The sequence below is a fragment of the Epinephelus lanceolatus genome, chromosome 5 (assembly GCF_041903045.1).
Source record: "Epinephelus lanceolatus isolate andai-2023 chromosome 5, ASM4190304v1, whole genome shotgun sequence".
NCBI classification, from domain to species: Eukaryota; Metazoa; Chordata; class Actinopteri; order Perciformes; family Serranidae; genus Epinephelus; species Epinephelus lanceolatus.
In genome coordinates, this window is record NC_135738.1 from 24,937,748 (window position 1) to 24,961,024 (window position 23,277).

At 41.2% G+C, this 23,277-nt stretch overlaps 1 protein-coding gene across 4 annotated transcripts in view; it reads left to right on the forward strand.

Annotated features, from left to right (window-relative positions):
• sema3ab (sema domain, immunoglobulin domain (Ig), short basic domain, secreted, (semaphorin) 3Ab) overlaps window positions 1-7,278 on the forward strand; it is a 79,312-nt gene extending 72,034 nt beyond the window's left edge. For all 4 annotated transcript variants that reach the window (XM_033634090.2, XM_078167939.1, XM_078167938.1 and 1 more), the window contains 3 exons: window positions 926-993; window positions 2,698-2,843; window positions 3,142-7,278. In XM_033634090.2, coding sequence (XP_033489981.1) covers window positions 926-993; window positions 2,698-2,843; window positions 3,142-3,672 — 745 coding nt within the window. In that variant the 3' untranslated portion in view covers window positions 3,673-7,278. The remainder of the gene's footprint in view (window positions 1-925; window positions 994-2,697; window positions 2,844-3,141) is intronic.
• The last annotated feature ends 15,999 nt before the right edge of the window (window positions 7,279-23,277 follow it).

Below are 23,277 nucleotides of genomic sequence, written 5' to 3' on the forward strand. Positions count from 1 at the left end.
TGTTTAAGAATTACTTTTGTTTAACATATTGACTATATTTTACAGACGTAAAACCAGATCATATAGAAGGCTTTTCACATCGTGATTGAGGACATATGCAGTCAGACCGCGATCGAGGGCTGGAGCTAGGACACGCTTATAGTGCAGGCTTTGTATATTTGCCAAAACCCCCTAAAGGTAGAGGGTCGTATTTCTACCAGAGAGCTAGAAATATAACCTGCCTCATGTGTTTACTGTAAATGAGACCCAGTGTCAGTGATGTCTGGAGGCTGTCTGGGTGAACCAGGGGTGAGGTAGGTGTTGGAGGTTCGGCGGTAGCGTGGTTGTACGTAGTAGTGGACCGATCTGTGTGTGCTCATGTGTGTGCTCTGTGTGCTGCCTCCCACTCACAGCTCCATGGGGCTTATTGATTTGAATGCTAGCTGTGCACAGTATCCTGTTCTCGCTGTTAGTTGGACTCCAGAGTCCTACATTCAAACATAACACAGCCAGAGCAAGCTCTTACCTCCAATTACCAACACACCAGCACTGGGTTAGAACAATGGGGAAGCAAAGGGGAGTGAAGTTACCAGTTTGCTCTGGCGTCTCCATAGCTTCTACAATTATTGTTTACAGAAAATATCGTTGGGGTTATGTCTCACACTTCACTTGAAGCCCCATCTCTTTTGCATCTGCAGCCCAGAGAGACATCAAGCTGAAATGATTGATTAGGTTTGAATTCCTCTGTCATACACACCCTATAATTAAAGTGTCTTAACAATGCTATGGGCTGCCTGCTGTTAGTTTATTTGTTTGTGTTGGCCTCCACGTTCAAACACACACCTACACACACAAACTCCCTGTGCTCACATGTTCTCTCACACACATACAAAGAAGCCGGTGTGTCTGCTGACTCATGAAGGTGTTTATATTTGTGTTTCTGCAGGAGAACAAGGAGGCAAGACATCAGGAACGGAGACCCACTCACACAGTGTTCAGATCTGCAACACCACGGTACATAAATGAAAAGACATTTTAAACTATGAAATAGTCAAAACAATGTGTAATAACACGTTTGTGTTGGTTTTAGTACAGAAATTATTGCTATGACTAATAATATATATGTTTGTTTAACTTCTAAATGATATATGGAGAAGAGCTTTTGTTTTATGGATTTATTTTTTCTTTGAACATAAAAAGCAGCCGCTGGCCTTTCCTGAAGCGATCAAACCAGTAGAGAATGTGTGCGTTTTATGTGTCTCTGGTGGTGTGAAGATTAGAGTCGGTCCATGTGAAGTTTATAATTAACATGGTCAGGATTCCACCGAGCCTCCTGTCTGTCGCCAAGCCCTCCACGACTGCCCTGTTAGTGGTCTTAGTGCAAAAGCAGGACTCACACTGGTGTCTAATACGCTGTGATTATATGTTTCTTTCAGTTAAATGAGAAGAACAAAAGGAAAAAAGTGTTATCGAAAGCTGCTGATTTCGGGAGGAGGAATTCAGACACATGAAAAATATTGTTACCTGTTGATACCCATTCAGCAGGCAGCAACAATTTTGGTTATATGTTTTAAACCAGCCACAGAACTCAATAAAGAAAAGAATAAATGAAAAAAGTGTTTTGAGAAAATGAGGAGGGAATAACAATATAGTGTAGCAGCATTTACTGGAGTCAGAGTTGTTAAATTTACAACAGGCTTTAGGAGAACAATCAGAAAAACACTGATTTTAAAGAGCAAAAACTCCCTGACTGAATAGCATTGCACCTACTTGACTGTATAAAACCCAGATTTTAGTTACAGCCCATTTCCTGCAACGACTGCCTCTGTGGGCTGCCTGTTCGGCACATGATTGAGTGTGATAAGACAAGAGACAGGATAACGTGAGGAAATAATCTAAAATGCAGTCACTGAAGAAACTAAACCCAGGCCCCTTTCTTAGGCAGTACGTGTAAGGTAATGATTTTTATATTTCAGTTACAGAAAGGCAGAAAAGCAGGGACAGTTTACAAAAATCGTTTAGTTTAACAAACTTGGGCCACTCATACTAGAACATGTGCATCCCCCATATACATGACAGAATGAATGAATGAACGACTTTATATCATACCAAAAATAAATTAAAAAAACAAACAAGACAAAGAAAAAAATGTCCAAAAAGGAGTAGGTAGAAGTAAAACTTTTATGTCCTTACTCCTTACATTTCTTCTTTTAACAATGCTCTTTGCTGGCTTTGTTCTTATATAATTGATCTTAGGTTTCCAACAGATTTTGGCTTTTAAAATCACACCCAGAAATTTAGTTTAATAGACTCCTCCAAAAGCTGCTGGTGTTGTCTGCCAATAAAACACATATTAATTTTCTGGACACCATACATATATTATTTATATTCAAAATAAACAGTTTGGGACCTAATACTGACCCCTGTGGAACCCCAACAGTTATATCTAGGCATGATGATATATAATCACTCATTTGCACAAACGGCTGCCTGTGTCCCATATAGGTTTTTACCCAATCCAATGCAACCCCTCTTATACCATATTTTTCCAGTAGCAAAAGTACCCCAAATTGATGCATAAAAATTACCAGAACACAGGAAATTAAAAAATTAGCTCAATATTTTCTTCTTGGTGAGCCTCCAACCTCCTCGTTTTGTGCGTGCCCCCTATACTCCTTTGAGTAATATGTTCTGTTTTGGGCTTTTGTCTTACACCAGATGAACTAAGTGGGCAGACAACTCTCCTGGACAAAACTGTGTATGGTGTGGAGAACAGCAGCACTTTCCTTGAGTGCAGTCCCAAGTCCCAGAGAGCCCTGACGTATTGGCAGTATCAGCGCTCGACTGATGACCGCAAACAAGAGGTTGGGTTTACCTCGGCTGAACTTCATCTTTTTTATTCAAATAGACTCTGATGCACTTAGTCTGCAAAGCAGATAAATAATGACTGATGGTATTTCATTATGAAGATGATTGTAGAAAGTAGACAGTATCATATTTTAATAATATTTGATGCCATAGTTGATTAAAGTCAAATAAATTTTGTGTAATCAAAACAGCCATGAGGCAGAGCTGATTAGATATTTGGGAACTGTTGAATCTCCTAATCATTCCCATCTTTATCTCTGTGTCTCTGTTGCTTTCAATCTTCTCATTCTGCAGATCAAATCAGAGGAACGTTTCATCCGCACAGACCAGGGCCTGCTGATTCGCACACTTAGCAAGAAGGATTCTGGGATCTACCTGTGCCAGGCGGTGGAGCACGGCTTCATGCAGACACTTCTGAAGGTGACATTGGAGGTCATTGACACCGAGCGCCTGGAGGATCTGCTACACCGGGATGAAGAGGCCACAGCCAGCGTCCCTGCCCCGGATCTTACCCCACCTCAAGAAACTCCCAATCAAAAGTTGTGGTACAGAGACTTCCTGTCTTTGGTCAACCACCCGACTCTGAACAGTGTGGACGAGTTCTGCGAGCAGGTATGGAAAAGGGAGAGAAAGCACAGGAAGCAGAAAGCTCACCTGGTGCAGCAAGTACAAATACACCAGCACCAACAGCAGCAGAAGGTTGCGAACCCTCGCAGCCACATGCACGCTCAAGGGCTGGCGGCCAAGTGGAAACACCTGCAAGAGAGGCAGAAGGGACGCAACCGCAGGACCCATGAACTGGAGAGGGCTCCCCGCAGTGTCTGACCCATAACCCTTTGACTTTTAACACCCAAACCTGAAACCACACCCTCATTCTGTAACCTCGATTAACATACCCACGTTTCTCCTTCATACTGAGATACAGACATCTTTCACAAAGACTGGGTAGAAAAGTTAAACTGGAAAAAAGCTAACACTATCCTGATCTGCTGGCTGGTGTGTCCTGTGCGTGGGCAGCCATGTTTACAGTACGACAGCACAGAGGACCGCGGGGAACGGGATGTTGTATCACGCCAGACCATTTGAGCATATTATCTCAGCTGGCCTCTGTGGCCTGGACACTGCAGAGGGACAATGTCAAACCAGCACAAGAACTGGATACATATACCCACCCTACAGACATGACTGACTCCACGTTGAGATGTCAATGGCATTGTCTCATGGCATGCTAGTTAGGTGTCTTTATCAGTGTGAAACTAAGTAGATACCTAAAAAAAAATACCAGATAATTTCTTTTTTTACTTTACAAATATGAAAGAAGAGGAGGTGGGGTTGTATTGAAAACAGTAAATGGACTTACAGTGGAATTACAAGCACAAAATAAGTGAAGCTCATGAAAAGCACAAATGGGATATTTGGTCATTTTTGGTATTATAGATGGTACATCAGTCGACACAAGAAAGAAAAATGCCCAAACACTGCAAGAAACTGCGAGCAACGGTCACCATTTGTCAACAAATACAACTATGTAGCTAAGATGTGTAAATACTGTATTCTATGACGTCTCCTCATACTAAAGGGAATGGCTTGCAGTCGTCTTGTTGCTTTATGTTGTTTCCCCCAGATAGAAATTTATTTAAGAAAAAGTCTTTGGAAAGCCGTTGTAAACAGGGAGATTTTGTACTAGCCTGTGTGTCTACGCCCTAGATAAGCTTCCCAAACAAAGTCAGGTTTTATTATTCTGTTTTGTTCATCTACTTTTTTTTGAATCATCAGATTCCTTCCAATGTCAACAGTCGTAAAGTTGACTGTCACTCCATAGGGACGTCTGCCAACTGCATCATCTCAGTGCATGAAATGTCATACTGAGTTCTTCCATGTTCATTTGATTTGTATTCACTTTGTTTCCTCTATATGTGTATTTATTGATAAACAATCATGTACATTGTGAAAATAATTTTCAATGTGCAGAGGTTTTTTTCTGCTTTGTTTGATTAATCTGATTTACAGGACCAATCTTTTGAAAGAATACTTCACCCACAAAATTACCATTTGTATAATTATTAGTCATGAAGCAAAGAAAACTTTATTTTTCTTGCATGCCTCCACTGAAAAAGTCCAACATATTGATGTATTGATTGACTGGAGACCACATTTAACAGCAAAACTATATCAAAACACCCGTTTACACACTCTTGCACAACTCAGGCTGTTAAAATCCAAGCCTCATTTATTCAGTTGTATGCTCAATACTTCACAAACACATGCATTTTCACTAAAATAAACCTTAGTATTGGAGTCTGGCTTTGAGAGAGCATACATACATTTTACTTTAGCTTCAGTTTTAAATAGTAAGGTTCTACCAAAGTGCGTGTTTGTGTTTGGGAGATACTGAGCATATGACCGGATAAATGAGACTTGATTTATACTGCATGAGTTGTGCAGGAGCTTGTAAACAGTTGTTTTGATATAGTTTTGCTGCTAAACATGGTGCCCAATCCATCAATAAAGCTATATGTTTGCCTTTTTCCATGGAGGAATGCAAGAAAACAACATCTTCTTCACAAATTTAAGGTACCACAGCATGACCAATGGCATTAGATACTGATGCACAAAGGCATTTTTTGATGCTCTGGGCAACTACTATAGTATAAAGAGCGAGTAAGTCCATATAAGACACACAGGAGTGGAGGTGGATTGGTCAAACAAGCTCTGGACTTTCGCCTGGGAGGCAGCTGTTCATGTCTTGTGTGAAATCAAAAATCGGTTTAATTATTATAATAACAACATAGTGTGCTAGCATGTGTAGCATACTATGCTAGCGACATTACATTACGTTAGTAACAAACATACTTATTTTAAGCCAAACCATGACATTTTTTCAAAACCTAACCACGTACTTTTGTCGCCCAAACTTAAGGAAGTAAATCTAAAAACAAAGTTTGTACCTATGTTCTAAATTCATTTTGAATGACCCTGTATGAGCAGAAACTGTACATTTGCTCTGACAACAGAAGCTGGAACGGAGCGTAAATTGGCATGAGGAGGGGTACCTAGCACATCATATGTTGATGTATACAGCCACTTATAAAGCATTGATATCTGATCAGTTAGGTGTGATTATGTGTTGATATATTTGCTTCCAAAACACATGCATTGACAAAAAATTTGGAGTATTGGAGTCTGGCTTTGAAGAGAGCATACATCACCTTCAGTTCACTTTTAAATAATAAGGGTCGAGCAAAAGTATATGTGTGAAGTACTGAGCATACGACTATGTTGTGCGGTAGTTTGTAAACTGATGTTTTGATATAGTTTTACGTGGTGCCCAGTCAGTCAATAAATGTATATGTTTGCCTTTTTCCATGGAGGCATGTGAGAAATTAGCACTGCATTACCAATGAATATACAAATGGTCATTTTGTGGGTGAAGTATTCCTTTAAAATAACTGTATTATCACAGATACTGTAGTAAGACTGGAAGTTATTTATCAATATCAGTCAATATCACATGCATTACCTACATATCAAATGCACTGAGCAATAACCCAGTATCCATACTGTATTTTTCTTTCACATTTATTGCCTCATATTCATATTCTTCACAGGCAGCGCAGTGTAACAACTTCATCTCACTGCATGTTACATAAAAAATGAATTTTGTCTGATTATAACAATCCTTTATTATACAATGCACCAACACAAACCTGGAATGTAGCTGTGAACATTATGTAAATATAAATACTATGGTCTATGTTTGACAAGTATGACACTGTGTACTAGTGCATGTGAATACTATTGTAGTGTTCCTGTTTTGCTATAGCAATGATATACTAGTCTGGTGTTGTCACTGTTATTCTGTTGTTTGCTTATGCAGTACACAATATTAACTATTTCAAAGATGTACATACTATTTCTGTTAGGACTCTAAACTGTATAATTGATCATTCCTGAGGTAGGTATTCATAAAAAATAATATAAACAAGATCTAAACAGGATCTCGTTGTGGATTTTAACATCCACAGACCCGTTAACGACGGCGAACAACAACATTGAACAATGCCAGTTGAGCATTGCAACACATCAGTATGTCAGATGACCTTATCTAGTGAGTGTTTGCAAACCTCATCTGCTTTTTTGGAAGCCATGATGGAGGAAGATGAGAAACAGCTGGAGCCACCCGTGAGAGAGCGATTTAAGGCTAACAGGACAAGATCAACACCAGAGCTGTGGAACTTTCAGTAGAGATGGGCATATGATAACATCATCATGATAAAGAGAAAATATAGGGTGCCTCACTGCGTCTGTCTTGGACATACATACAGTGGACGTGAGGAAATGAAGTGCTGCTGCTGCTGCTGCTGCTTTTTGGCATGATGATGATGATGGTGGTGATGTATTCTACTGATCTAATAAATGTCTCTTCATGAAGTGTTGGTTTCATTAAATCTATTTTTAATGTGCTGTGTCCTGCTGCTATCATGGTATGTGGTTAGTGGAAAGAAAATTTCACGTAGTGTAGATGATCAGATTAGATGGCGGAGCACCTTGCTGCATACATTTCCATATTAATGAGAAAAACTTTTACAAACTTGTCCTTAAAATTGACGTTTATTTAATTAGCTATTATATCAGAAGAAATAAACTTTACTGACGCCAGAGAATAGGCTAATTAATGATTGAATTAACAAGTCGTTAACATAACCGATAATATATTAAAAATCTAAGTAGGTAAGGAAGAATATCACTCAGCTCAAGAGCTCCTTGTGTATTGAAAAGCGGAGCTGTGTGCTATGGCATGCCTCAGGCAGTGGAGGAATTACTGTAAGTTATTATGAAGACCTTGATGTGTGATGTGATGTGAATAAAACATGAGGTCCCCTACAGTCTCTCACTGGAGCCCAACTGTTGTATTTGCATACCGAAAAGGAGTTGGTGGTTAAAGATACAGCACAACTTTGGCTCTCAGTGTCTACAACTGAAGCTGAAAACAACAACAGAAAACCAACATTTTGAAATCAAATATCTCCTCTCGAGGGCTTGACAGAACTTCATGTCAATAGCTCCTGCTACAAAATATGTACTGTGTTTTACTACTGCCCTCTGGTGGTTTCAATAGGAAAGCACACGTATACCCCATCTGTATAGCATACAGTGGCATGCAAAAGTTTGGGCACCCCTGGTCAAATGAAGATGAACGGATCTCCCAAAAGCATGGAGTTAAAGATAAAACATTCTTATTATCATTATTTTTGTTATGTACAATTTTAGAGTGGAAACAGGAAAGGCGTACCATGCAAAAGTTCAGGCACCCCAAGATATTTGAGCTCTCAGACAACTTTAACCAGGGTCTCAGACCTTAATTGGTATGTCAGGGTTATGGCTTGTTCACATTCATCGTAAGGAAAGGCCAGGTGATGCACATTTCACAGCTTTATAAATGCTCTGACTCCTGAAACCTTGTTCTGACAATCAGCAGCCATGGGCTACTCTAAAAGCTGCCTTGCTCTCTGAAAACTAAAATAACTGATGCCCATTAAGCTGTAGAACACTATAAGACAGTAGCTGTTTCCTTAGTTGGTAATGTAATTAAGACATGGCAGTTAACAAGAACTGTGAGGGTCAAGATGAGGTCTGGAAGACCAAGAACACTCCTGGAGAGCTGCTTGTATGATTGTTAGAAAGGCAAATTAAAAGCATTGTTTGACTTCAAAGGACATACAGACAGATTAAGCAGACTCTGGAGTGGTGGTGAACTGTTCTACTGTGCAGCAACACCTGTACAAATATGGCCTTCATTGCGGAGTCATTAGAAGAAAACCTTTCCTGTGTCCTCACCACAAAATTCCGTGTCAGAAGTTTGCAAAGGGAGATCTAAACAAGCCTGATGCTTTTTGGAAATGAGTCCTGTGGAGGAATGAAGTTAAAATAGGACTTTTGGAGGCAGTAAGAAAAGGGATGTTTGGAGAAAAAAAGGGTGCAGAATTTCATGAAAAGAACACCTGTCCAACTGTTAAACACGGAGGTGGATCGATCATGCTTTGGGCTTGTGTTGCAGCCAGTGGCAAAAGGAATGTTTCACGGGTAGAGGGAAAAATGGATTCAGTTAAATTCCTGCAAATTCTGGAAGCAAACATCACACCATCTGTAAAAAAAAGCTGAAGATGAAGAGAGGATGGCTTCTACAACAGGACAATGATCCTAAACACACCTCGAAATCCACAACGGACTTCCTCAAGAGGCACAAACTGAAGGTTTTGCCCTTACAGTTCCTCAACATAAACATAATTAAAAATCTGTGGATAGACCTCAAAAGACTGACAGAATTAAAAGCTTTCTGCAATGAAGACTGGGTGAAAATCCCCCAAACAAGAATTGAAAGACTCTTAGCTAGATACAAGAAAGTATTTAGAAGCTGTGATACTTGCTAAGGGGCTGCTACTAAGCACTGACCATGCAGGGTGCCCAAACTTTTGCTTCAGGCAGTTTCATTTTCTGATTTTGAAACTGTTAAAGATTTAAATTAAAAAGTATTTTTTCTTAAAATGTTGAAGAAATGTTTCATCTTTAACTTCGTGCCTTTTGGAAATCAGTTCATCTTCCACTTATTAAACTACTCACAGTAAACGAAATCTTGACCAGGGGTGCTCAAACTTTTGCACGCCACTGTATAGTGATAGCTATAGGTACTTGGGACAGATATGGCAGTGCTGAGGCTGCAGTTGAAAACACAACAGACTCGCTTTATCACAATAAAGCCTCTATTGACACATTTGGTGACCTTTGATCTAAGGTCAGAGGTCAGTGAGCATATGTCTCACCTGGGCTTTGACCTTGACCTCTGTAGTCACTTCAACTGCTGCTGTGGGAGCTCATGAGTTTCAGTCCTAACTTCCTCAGACGCTTCAAAGGGAACATTACTGAGAGGTTCGAGCGCTGATGGTGTCGGCTCGGAGAACACACACACACACACACACACATTTTTGTACTTCTATCTTTGCTAGGACCCTCAGTGACATAATGCATTCCCTAGCCCCTTCCTCTACCCTAAATGCCTAACCCCAACCCTTACCCTAACCTAAACCTAATTCTAACCTGAGTCCTAAAACCAAGTCTTAACCCTCAAACAGGCCTTTGAAAATGTGAGGACCAGCCAACAACGTCCTCACTTTGCAAAAATGTCCTCACTCTGTTGCCAAAATACGTTTTTTGGTCCTCACTGAATAGCATGTACAAGTACACACACCCACACAGGCACACCCGCACATGTTTACTTTGGTCACTTCTGGGGAAAACACATAGACTTACATTCATTTCCTGGAGACTTACCCTAACCACTACTTGCCTAACACAAACACTAACCACTGACCCAAAACTCTGCTTTTTATGAACTGGGGCCACAGCTTTTGTCCCCAATTGGACAAGCTATCCCTAGTTTGCTGGTCTTCTGTCTGAAATGTGTCCCCAAGGTAGCCATACCCTCACACATGCGCCCTTTGTGACCCTGCTCTTGACCATGGTCTGGTACCAGTAATTAATGATCTGAAGTCAAACTCCTAACATCACAGGGTGGACACAAGTATGTGTACTATAACATATGCTATAGCAATATTTAGTTTTGATTACTATGACATCATAATAGATCTTGGCAGTAACATTTAGCAACATAAAGCAATAATGCAGACAGTGCTTAAGTAGAAACAGAGACAGATGGATGGATGCTAAATTGCAGCATACAGTACACACTTTGATCATGTCATCATCAAAGCAAAGTAGAGCTTTTTCAGAGCTTTACCCCATCTGTCTCTAACACTAAAATCCTTGATAGGATTGTGCTTTGGCATTCAAGTCTGTAACACAGAGCATGACTGCCCTCTGGTGGCTGAAGGGGACTTCTTTCGATCCGGTTCAACTCCTGCATCCCACTCTGTCTGATGGAAAATAGCTGCTCCCCCTCCTTGACTCAGAGCCAAAGCTATGGATGAGTGAGAAGGACCGCCCTGACAGTCACACAAAGGACCACTAGACTCAATGGAAAAACTGACACATGAGTGACACAGTGGGAGAGCAAGAATACAGAGATTAGGGAGAAGTTAATGACCTTCTTGCTGCTTTTATTGCACTGAAACTGCTCTGTTACCTCGGGGACTGTTTGTTTGTGAAGTTATTTTTTTTAATCAGAAGTTTTGAACACATTTATAAGCATCTGACTTTTAGTTATTACAGTTCAATTTAATTCACCTGTGTTCAATTAAACTCAAAGAGCTTTTCTGTTTTTGTGGGGCTGATACAAAACATAAGATACATAAGACACTCAGTGGGTATGGGAAAGAAAATCTGACTGCATTGATTGCATGTAATGTAGATGCAGAATAACTGAAGAGAGTTTCAATGAAACTTGAGTGCAATAACTCATCTTGTCTGATTCATCATGTGAAACTCGTCTTTCCCAGGAACACTCTTCCACAGAAAGGTGAGGATTAGGAGTCATCTGGCAGGCAGCTGAGCGAATATATAAGATCACATGTTTGCATGCAGACACACACAATGCATTTGACTCTTTTCCTCAGACACTCATCGTCTTTTTTACTGCCGCTGCATCCTTTAACTGCCGCTGTGGGGAAGAGGCATCGGTGTATTCCCTCCTATCACGAGGCTTGGAAAAAGTGAAATGGAGCAGAGATGGAGTCATTTAATCTTACACTGGTGACAATACACTGGGTTGATGCTTCACTAGGCCCAGTGGGGTTCTGCTGGAGACATGTACACACATGCACATATCAGTGGTGCGTTCCAGCTGGTCTGTTCTGGAGCACCTTGAGAGATGACACGCTGGTTTATCTGGAAGATTGATGGAAAATTCCAAAAGCAGAAGATTCAGCACCAAGTTTTAGCATGCTCATCCACATATTTGTTGATGTTTGGATCATAATGCAAACAGCAGACATGGATACTCCCAACATCTGAACTCTTTCCCTAAAGGAGGAAAAGCCACACAGCTGCAAGCCGTGGAGGGAGCTGCGTCTCCCTCAGAGCCCCAGTACAGCCAAACATGACCCACTCAGCGACAACATGTCTGACATTTACTCAACTTAAGAAGGGACCCCTGACAGTGTGCAGCCCATTAGCCAGGCGAGAAATAACATTCGTATGTCATTCCCCTGCTCTGCCACCTTATAGCAGAGCGTGGTGTATCACAGCTCTCTCAGAGTGAGGTAATGATCTATCTATTCCTTTCCCTCCAGCTGTCACTTATCAGAGGCTTGTAGATTTCTGGCAGTGTCCCTGTCTGCGTCATTGAGTCAACACTGATGATGGAAGTGTGTATGTGAGTATGTGAGTGTGTGTGATCTAAAGTTATTTTCTGGAAAACTTAATTTTGCAGTTTGAGAGGTGGGAGTTACTAGATCAGCGAAGGATAATGCTTTGAAGCATGATCAGGTTTGTGTGTGTCTGTGTGAGCTGCTCTCCATCAGAGTTTGGTAGCGTGTTAGTGTGTCTGCAAGCAGGGGCACATCCCCTGCCTGGGGTAAAACAGAGGACAGAGTATTTAACCGTGGCAGCTTGGCAGCATTAGTGCTGGTGGTGTGCTATGCAATTGGCAGGAACCTCCAGTGTCTCTCTGCTATGAGTGACTGCATGGCACAGCCATGACAACAACTTTAGCTCATTTCCTTTGTGGAACAGACCCGCTCTGATGTTTTTTTATGGCTGTCACATACTCATTGTGTAGTCTACTTACTCTTATGGAACAAACATGTATTTTAAGATATAATACGCATTACAGACTTTAGATTTATTTTACAATACATGTCAGTGTATCATAACTTATAAAGGAAACATAAGAACCTGTTTTCTTCCATGCATATACAGTATTTCACATAAAAGGTATACCATGCAGGATTTTCAAGACTCATACAGATGTAGTCCCTTTCAGTCACCACTTATTTCTTTCTGCAAAAACTCAGCCCTCTGCCTGTATTCTCATATTTTCTTTTTCTTTGTGGTTCAGCACCTTTATGGGCGTGTACCCCCATTGTGCTCAGGTGAGGTCGAGGCTTTATAAAAACTTTATAAAAACGGTGTCAGACCATCAGCAGCAGGCAGTGCCAAAAAAATGCAAATATAGTGAGGTGAAATGCCAAACCAAAGTGAATCTGGGGTTGGCGTTTACTTTCACTTTCAACTTCCACTCCCAACTTGTTAAATATAGATGCTTAGTTGGTGGCCCTTGATGTCAGACACTGACGCAAAGAGGCACCCTTTAGTGGCATTATGTGACACACTGGGTGGCAGCATTTTTTAATGCTTTGGGCAACTACCATAGTATAAAGAGCAATAAAGTCCATGTAAGACCGGCAAGAGTGGAAGTGGATTGGTCAAACAAACTCTGGACTTTTGCCCGGGAGGCTGCTGTTCATTTCTCGTGTGAAACCAAAAGTCAGTCAGCAGCATAGTGTGTTAGTATAGTGAGGCATGTCATGTGATGTTACATTACGTTAGTAACAAAACTACTTATTTTTAGCCAAACCTTGACAGTCTTTTGATAAACCCAACCACATACTTTTGTTGCCTGAACCTAAGGAAGTAAATCTATAATCAAAGTTTTGTATCCATGTTCTAAGTGGCCCCTTTTACACTGCCAGATTTTCCGCGAGTGTTGGGCCGTTTTGCCAGCAGGCTGCGAGCATTTAGACACACAGAGCTGGATTGGCGAGTTGAACGGAGGTGCCCAATTTTCCGCCTCGTAGGGGTAAACATATTGGAGGAACCCTTTTAGTTTAAACAGACCGAGGTGGCCTTCCGCAACAGGAGGGGCTGTTGATGACTTGTGGGAGGAGCTATTGATGACACCGTACGTGCGAGCCACTGGCGGTGGATAAACAGGAAACAGCTGACAGCAGGAATTAGCAGTATAGCAGTAGCAAGAGGAAAACACAAACCTGACAGACACTGTAAAGATGAGCAACTGAGGAGACAAGGAACTGTGCGCCCTCCTTGCCCTCGCAAATGAGGAGGCCATTAACTGTCAGATGACGGGAACAGTAAGGAACGGTTATAAGACGACTTACTAGAGAATCACCGAAGGACTGACTAGCCGCGGCTTCCCTCTCACGTCACTGCAAACATATGACCTTGGACATGGTTCATTTCGGCCATCTTTGTTTTGAATGCATGCTGGAGAGGCTCTGCTGAGCATGACCTTTAGAATCTACCTCCATCTGTTCATGTAAAGCCTTGGAGAAGCATCACTGGTGAAATGAGCCAATCATTTGTACCATGTGACATTATTGATTGAAATCATTTGATTTTTACATGTGGATGATTACCTTTCAATGCTTTGTGTATATTATTTTGCTGTCAAGTTCAACTTTACTTTACTAGTCATCATTCAAGCCTCTTAGACTTACTGTTTAGCTATCTGTCTATATGTGCACATCAGAAGGATGCATTTAATGAGCAGAAACTGTATATTTACTCTGAAAACAGAAGTTGTTTTTGAAAAGAGATCATGCATGTAACAAGTGTAAATTGACACACTGTCACTATATGTTTAAAACTGATGCAAGAGGGATACCTAGCGTATCATATATTGACGTGTAGGGCCACTAAGTGTTGATATTTGACAAGTTGGAATTGATAATAATTTAATAGAGAATATGCAGGAATTCTTCAAAATATATGAAAAGGACCCACAAGCTGAGCACACACACACACACACACACACACACACACACACACACACACACACAAACACATATCTAAACCTTGTATAAATCACAGGGGCAATGCCAGACTTCATCATGAAATCATGTAGAATCATGTACAATCACTGTTAATATGATAAGTATTTAACTGGCTTCCCTTGCGTACAAACGTACACTATAATTTGTGGGCTGTCAAAGGGAAGTGTTTCTATCACAGTTTTGACACTTCACAAGAATAAAACTTGGTATTCAATCAAATGATCTGTCAGTTTTTAATCCCATCAGACATTTGATGACTCGAGGCAGTTTTGGCACATCTCACAGACGGAGTAAACACAAGAAAAGGGAAGTCTTTTCTTCCCTCACCTTTGCTGGCTCACACTTGACTGATGGAGCTCACTTATAAACATGCAATTACACTGGAATAAACTTCACGATGAATGGTCAATTACTCTTAGTTTGTTTGTAAGCTCCTTGAATTGTTTATCCAGTGGCAATGATGTACAAGCCCAGTAAATCAGTTCATGTGCACAGTGCTCTGTAATGTAATTGTCTAGGCAGTCCAGTATTAGCACTGGCGGGAATGTAAGTCTGGGTGATTTTAAGTGTTTATCTCCCACATCAAAGTCGCATTTATGGAGGAGAATGTTAAAAGAGTTTATATTAAAAGTCCAGGTTGTAGGATTTAGGGGGATATATTGGCAGAAATGGAACATAATATTCATAACTATGTTTTCGTTAGTGTATAATCACCTGAAACTAAAAATCACTGTGTTTTCTTTACCTTAGAATGAGCCGTTTACACACAGAACAGGTTCTTCACCATGTAGCCTGCCATGTTTTTCTACAGAAGCCCAAAATGGACAAACAAAATGTTGGGTCTAGATAGGGCCATTTTCACATTGACCACCGTTTGTCCTGTCTGTTGGCAAAAGTTTCAGTTCTGCAACCTCACCACTAAATACCACTAAATCCTCCACACTGTACCTTTAAAGATGATGCAAGAAAAGAATCTGCACAGTTTTCAATATTTGTTTATACATCTTTTTATGTTTTCCATAAAATATGTTGTTGGACTCCAAAAAATGCAAGAAAAAAAGTAGAATAAAAGAAAAGATATCTGACTGTTACGGCGCTGGCTAAAGGAGGTATTAGAGTTTAAGAGGAAAAGCATGAACGCTGCTCAAAGGAGCTGATGAGATGGGCTGAGACAATGGATGACTGCGGCCTCTGACCTGACCTTAGCTGACCCTGACATGGGTCAAAGGTCTGAGCACCACAGAGCAGAGGTCAATGTATGCAGAAAAATGTGTCTAGGTAGCCTGCCGTGTGTCTGAGTGTTGCCTGGCTGCTCCCCTCCACATGTCTAATCTGTAACTGATTGAGGTCTGCTTAAGCGAGGTTTTTGGCTGCAGCTCCTGGAACACATCACCCAGTGGAAGGCTTAGCTGTGTGTCATCCCGGCTCAGCCCTGCTTTCAGAATATTAGGAGGATAAAGAATCAGTGACTCTGCATTTAAAAGCAGACGGAGCCAAACTGAATTGTATAAGGTCTGTTTTGAGTTATGCATGTTAATATAACCATGAGCAAAGACTTTCCCTTAACTTAACCAATTTTTTAAAATTGCTAAAACTTCACATGAACTTGGATGTATAAACAAATAAATCCCCGTCTCCATCACCATCTCCATCTCCGCTCCCTCCCTCCCTTGCTTCATGGGAAAAATGTGTTGATATAATTTATGATAAATTAGAAACATCGAAACTTAAACATTCAACACTGAAATTCATCTTCGTCAGCATGGACTAGCATTACAGCCATATGCTGGGGAAAACGTGCACCAAACAAACTATATATATGATCTCAGTCTAGATGTAATTAAACCCTTCTGAATCTACTGCACACAGAAGTTTATGTGGCTACTAAGCAGCACTAATGTGCTAACGATACAAATAAATGCACATTTGTAATTAATTTTCTTCGTGGTTTCTTCTGTCAGTTTTCTTTCAAGCTGGAATAAGAAAAACAACATACAGGATACAATACTATTAGTGATCTTCCATACATTTTACGCAAAACAGCATTGTGCATGCTCAGTCTAGCTGCTGCTGATGCAGAATATGCTCCAAAAAGTTACATAGCTCGGGTTGTTCTTTATTGTTTCACAGTAAAAACTGGTTGTATATCTAAATTTATCCTGCAAGCTCTTGAACATAATTGTTTTCTCTCTGCTGTTTCCATCACAGAAGCAGAAGGACTGGAAAATGATGTTATTGACAGGTTAATAGATCAACAGAGTACTTAATTAGGCCCAGTGGGAAAGTGTCTTGTTACAGTAGCCAAGTTGTGTCAGTCAAGACAAACAAGAGATGCTTAAGGCACAAAGTACAGTAAGAAATAAATTTGACACTCCATCTCACACAGATTTGACAGGTAGTTAAAAAACAGCTGCTGTGAACTTCTCAGATGGTTAACTGACCTATATTGCCGTGGCCTCGATAGCTGTCAGTATGTGCAGATCATTTGGCAGCAAAAGTGTTGTCTAACAGGAGCTTTGATTGTAGGTGTTACCTTCAAGGTGTTTTTTGTCTAAATTTAACCGTTAGCAAACCTTTTCATGTGGTGAACACATAAAAATAGCACATCTGTTTTGCACTGTTGCCACATTATCCAATTAGTGGTGAGGAAAGAAAATTTCTCAGCCACCGCAAAATCTACTTTCTTCACAGTTCATGCCGACAGTGCGAGACTACGTTGATGAGTACACACTGGCGGATGAAAATATGTGACCCCAAACAAGTGTGTTTTGTTCCAGGAAAAGTGTTTGTCGGTTGACATAAAGTGATGATTTTATTGACTTTGAAAACCCCAATGTTTACCTCCGGTCCTCCTCACACACTCAGAGGGGATCTTGCCATGGTTTCTGTGGCATTGTTAGTCCAGTAATTACGGACACATGAAGTGACAAACAAAGGCGGTGGAGGTGACGCACATGAAACAGTTAGACAATGCAGACACCAGCCTGACCGGAACTGCTGTGATTGGTGCCACACGGGCGTCAGTCTGAAACTATAGCTTATTAATGGGTTTACAGCTTACGGGATTCTCTTTTTTTATTTGTATGAATTCATTGGTTTGGAACTTGTTTTAGTTGAAGAGAGACACATGTTGAAGTTAAAGGAGTAGTGCGACATTATGGGAAATCCTCTTAACCCCTTTCTTAAGGATGGTCAAGACATTGCAATGGTCTCTCATACCTAAACAACAGAAAAGGTCAATTTCCACTGACTTTCAAAAAAACTTGTATGATTGGCCCAGAAATGATCTTTATTACTGTTCTAATGGTCTCAGTTTAAAACACGTCCTTAATGTCATGAAACGGTCACAGTTCACCTCCAAAACTGCCTGGTTAGGTTCAGGCAACTGAACTACATCGTAAGGTTTAAGAAAAACATCATGGTTTGCATGCTACATGTACAAGCATACTCAGTAATACTGCTATTAAAAAATGTCAACGTGGACTTCGGGACATGTGCACCAGTCACAGTCACTGAAAGTTCTGTGTTTGTTGGATCAGTCCACCAATGCTCTCGCCCACTCTGTAGGGGCTTCTTCGATATTTGTACAACATTGCACGAACTTTGTAACTTTTCATGCTGCGTCACATCACTTCCTTCTCTGCTCCTGTACTAATTACCACGGCCACTAGACGATGCCACCTTACAAAAAACATAAACATGTGTTGTAATAAGATATTTGCACAATTGACATATGTGGTTGGTGAACAGGGGCTGCAAGATTGTTACCACTCCTGTGTCTCTATGGTGAATATAAAGCTGCTGCCGGAAGCCAGTAAACGTAGCTTACCAAAACAAGTGGAAACAGGAGGAATATATCCCTTTGTAAAACCCCAATGTGTCCTTTTTACATTTTTGTTTTTGTCGAGGTAATGGGTAGGGCTGTTCCCGACCAAGAATTTTCCTTGCCGACCAATAGTCGTCATTTAGGGCCATTAGTCAACTAGTCGCCGGCATGTTTATCATATTAATCTAATTATTAAATTATATATTTTGGGCGGGGCAACACAATGGTTTGAGTTGAAGGTGTGAGAAAGAATAGTATCAGTAACACCATACTAATGAACCTTCATTAATATAGGCCTATATTTTATCTACAAGTGCACGTCACACACTGAGCGAGCCACCTGTTAATGACGCTGTTGGCAAAGCAGTAATGATTGTGCTAAGTGGCTAATGGGCATGTAGCTACTTACATGTTTCAGATGATACGTCATGTTTGTATTCAACAACTGAGTTCACATATCACCTTGGGTTCGTCCTTCGCCTTCTCAAAATGATCCCACACTTTGGATTTCCTGCCCAACATGCTATTAACTATCCTGTGGAATAACTGCAGGTACCAGCCCTGGAAATTAGAGGCCGTACACATGCCGCGTCTTTAACCACCTGGAAACGCGAGGTTGGGCACTGGACACTACTCTTGTACCTTTTTTTGTACCAGCTTTGAGGAGTGCGGCAGCAGTTTGAGTCTGAGGTTGCTAAGCAACCTTAACAAGCATTGTATAGCCTATTTACCTGAAATCCTGAGCAACCAGGTGCTGTTTATAAGTGCATAGGCCTGTCATCTGTGGGACAGATGTAAAGCTCTGAGTAACCCTGCATTAACATGATCAACTTTTCCGTGTTTATCAGACTGAATATTTACGGAAGAAGGGAAAGATATCTGTCGGCTGTGATTAGTTTGGTCTGTCTGACTGCTGAGCATGGCCTCTTCCTGTGTCCTTTCAAACTGAATTCCCACATGGTCCAATCATATAGGTTTTGATTTATTTTGACAAGGCGCAGCTCCTGATAGAGTTTCACGTTTGTTTTTGTTTTTTTCTCTGCAACTAAGCAACCAATGAACCAATGGTCGACTAACCTTTGGTCGACTATTAGGGGGCAGCCCTAGTAATGGGTCAATTAGGGATCTTAAAAGGTGGTTTAGTTACATTTGCATGGAGCCAGGTTAGCTTTTCTGCCTGTTTCCGGTCTTTGTGCCAAGTAAAATGAACCGTCTACTGGCTGTAACTTCATATTTATTGTACAGACAATAGAGTGCAAGAAAGCTGATAAGCATAATCCAAAGGTCATTAAAAGGTTGATACTGCCTACCATATTCTTCTGTATGCACATGCACACACAACTGTACACATACTGTATCTTTTGTTTCTCTGGAATATGTCTCCTTGTGATCTAAACAATTACTAAAGGTTATTAATCACAGTTAGGGAGACATGTAAACTCAGTGACATCCGTAGATGGATTAACACGGGATTTGACACGGGTCACTGATAGTGTCATTCAAAGCAGTCAGAGTGATATATTGTAGGTTAACAGGTTAACTGATAGTTCTGCCAGACACAAAAGCACATCTGTAACAAGCATTAGCCCCGATAGCCTCCACCCAATCCTCATCTTCCCACTCACATTCTTACTCATGTTTGACGATGACAAACACACACCGCACGTCAGTGTGTAAGCATCGGATGCAGCTGAAGTGAAACTTAGTATTGAAGGTTGTCTCACACCTTTGTCCTCTTGATAATCAAGGCCTGAGTTCAAACAAGAACAAGGTGTTGATGTGAAGCGTGTCTAGCATTTGTAAGAGGAAGAAATGCAGGGAACAACAGACACAAGCCCATAATTTACCAAGAGGCAAATACCAGCCAACAGATCAACAGATACACCCAAAGTATGACTCATGCTCTTAATTCACGGATGTGGATACTGTATGTGCTGCTTTTTCAAGCATTTGGTCTCCATTAGACTAATTTTGTTTTCAGTTTGTGTCTTTCTACATCAAGCTGGGGTTTCTTTTTTCGTATGGTTGAATGTTTATTTGTCAGATTGCTTGAGCAATTAATGTCAGGGCTTGAACACGGAATCGGGCCGTTAGTGGTCAAAGGCAATCAATCCATACGGGACTCTGAGGAGCTCGTACTGCTTCTGAGCCACTTCAAAGCAATCTGTCATAAAATGGAGGGAGAAAGAAAGCACCACAGTTTTCCTCTTGCTGCAGCAGCACACGGTGGTCCTGCCCTGCAGCAGGATGGGAACCCTCTGATTCAATTTATGTGTCACTATTCATATTTCATAAACACCGCGGGGTACGCATAAACATATCTAGGCGTCTCACACACGCAGACATCATGCGCTCACACACACCCAACAGGCAAGTCGTGCATTTACACCCGAAGTCACACTGAGAAAAGTTGTTTTGCCAGTTTGGTTAATTTTATGCGGCGAGGTTCTCCAACATGTTGTCTGAATTGATGCAATGTACAACACTGTGTTTCCCCACAGTGATTCCAAACTGCTGTTTTTTTCCGCATATCTGCCTTTGTGTTGTCCTGGATGAAAGGTGTTTGACATTTCTGTGTGGGAACAAATCACAAACCAGTGAGCTAGAAAAAGCAGCCGTAAGTGCACATTGAAGGCAGATGTTTAGTCTATACTTGTCACCATTATTATTATATCTATCTTCATTTTGTCCGCTAACAGCAATCAGAGCTGAGAGTGATTAAGACAAACGGTCCAGACAAAAAGTGGACAACATCAAAAAAATCTTGTCAAGCCTGGTTTTTCAATCTTAGACTTTTCTACATAAATACGCTCATGTCACTATGTCAGGCATGACGGATAACAATGCACAGGAGGATATACGGGGAGCTTCCACATGTCTAAACTTTTTCGTCCTGTGCACATATGCAAAAACATGACATAATTCACCTGAGGGCACACAATGCTCATTCAAAAGGACAAACCTGCACAAACACCTGTAGATTATGTGTCGGTTACCATGATGATGAATGAGAATACACATGAGGCCAGATGGTCACTTCCACATATCACTCCAGAGGCGTAATCCATTCCTCCTCTTCAGCATCTGTGACTACAGAGCGCTGGCCTGGGCTGTGTTTCCCATTACTTACTCTATAACTGAGAAATATGCCCTGAGCGCTGAATCACAGGAAGCAAAGGAAGCCAAAATGGTGGCCACATAGAGACTAGGTTGTGGTTTTGTAACTATCTAAAGGCTGGATGATGCATTGTGGTTTCTGGCATTATATTTGGCAAAGACAGAATGTATTTACCACGCTTTGGTGCCACGGACATTCAAGCGAAACGTGCACCTACTTAGGGCCTCACCTGAGGGTTAGCAGCACTCAGTGGGAGTCATGTTAGGAAATAATGGGGTGTAACAGAATATATGCAGACCTCTTTCCACTCCTCCATAAACATATGTTAAATGTGGTTATATATGATTTCATACACGTGAAGGTGTGCACTCTGGGTTTTATACCATAATGTTCGCACTCAGCAGATACAGCCAAGCCAACCATAACACACCTGGCTTCTCAGTCAGAGAGGGCCCACACTTCTTCTCTGCTTCCTCTCTCCCACTTCGTTCATTTGTGGCTAACACTGGCTCCCTCTCGCTGCTGGGTATCGTACACAATGCAACACGAGCTTCCTGATAGCATCTCCAAACCACACCGCAAACATGATAAACATTTGTGTGAGTTGGTGAGGTTTTGTTACCTGGCCACATAAGCTATATTGCAGACCACTGGCTCCCAAGATGGAGGTGCCGACCTCACTTAGGGGTCCTCAAAGCTTCACAGGGGGTCACAGGGACTTCTTCATCTCTCATTTAATGTATTTCTGTGAGGAAAACTAAATGAAATTATGTTTAAAGTTTAGATTACTATTTAAGATATAAACTTAAGTCTCACAGGATAAGGACAAGGTAAAGACCTGAACACAAGCTCTATCAACAGAGCATTCCCTCTCTGCAAAACAGCCTCATCGTGCATAGAAAAGTACCCAGTTCTAACAACCAATGAGATAATAGAACAATGGCCAAGCATCAAGGCGAACGCTATGCGTCAAAAGATATGCTGCTATTATTTTCATTGGTCAGTCCCTCACCGGCGGCAGCTAGACCTGTGGGGGGTCATCCCTATGATTCCCGGGTTCTATGTTTCCCGGGTTCTATGTTCCCCACTTAACCCTGCAAAAAAGGTTCTATGTTACCCGCTTACACAAAAAGGGTTCTATGTTTCCTGCTTGGTTGAGCGGGGAACATAGAATCTGGGAAACATAGAACCTTTTTTGTGTAAGTGGGTAACATAGAACCTTTTTTGCAGGGTTAAGTGGGGAACATAGAACCCTGGAAACATAGAACATAGATACGCTCCCGACATGCAGTGGCCTCACCTGCACGGAATTAAATGCATTCTTCCATACCAGCTCCAGTACCAGCTCCTTTTCTCTGCTCCTATGGCAGCTCGACACCTCTCCTCAACATTGATGCATAAAGAGAACACTGTAGCTGTTGCTGTGTCTGGTGTGTGACAAAGAATGGATGAGGAGAGACTTGTTGAGGTCGATAAATATCCCAAGCTAAACAATCTACAGTCCCAACATTATAAAGACAATAGCCAACAAGATATTGCGTGTCGAGTCATAGCTCTGGAGAGCTGCTCCTCCGGGGAGAAATCAGTTGTTATTAAAGGTGTTCACATATGATTTTAAGCTAACGCAGAGGTGGAAGAGGTACAGATCTTTCAGTAAAGGTAGTAATAACTTTGTGTGGTCATCTGTTAACAAGCTGCAGCATGATGTGTCTGGTGTATGCTATGGGCAGCACTTGACG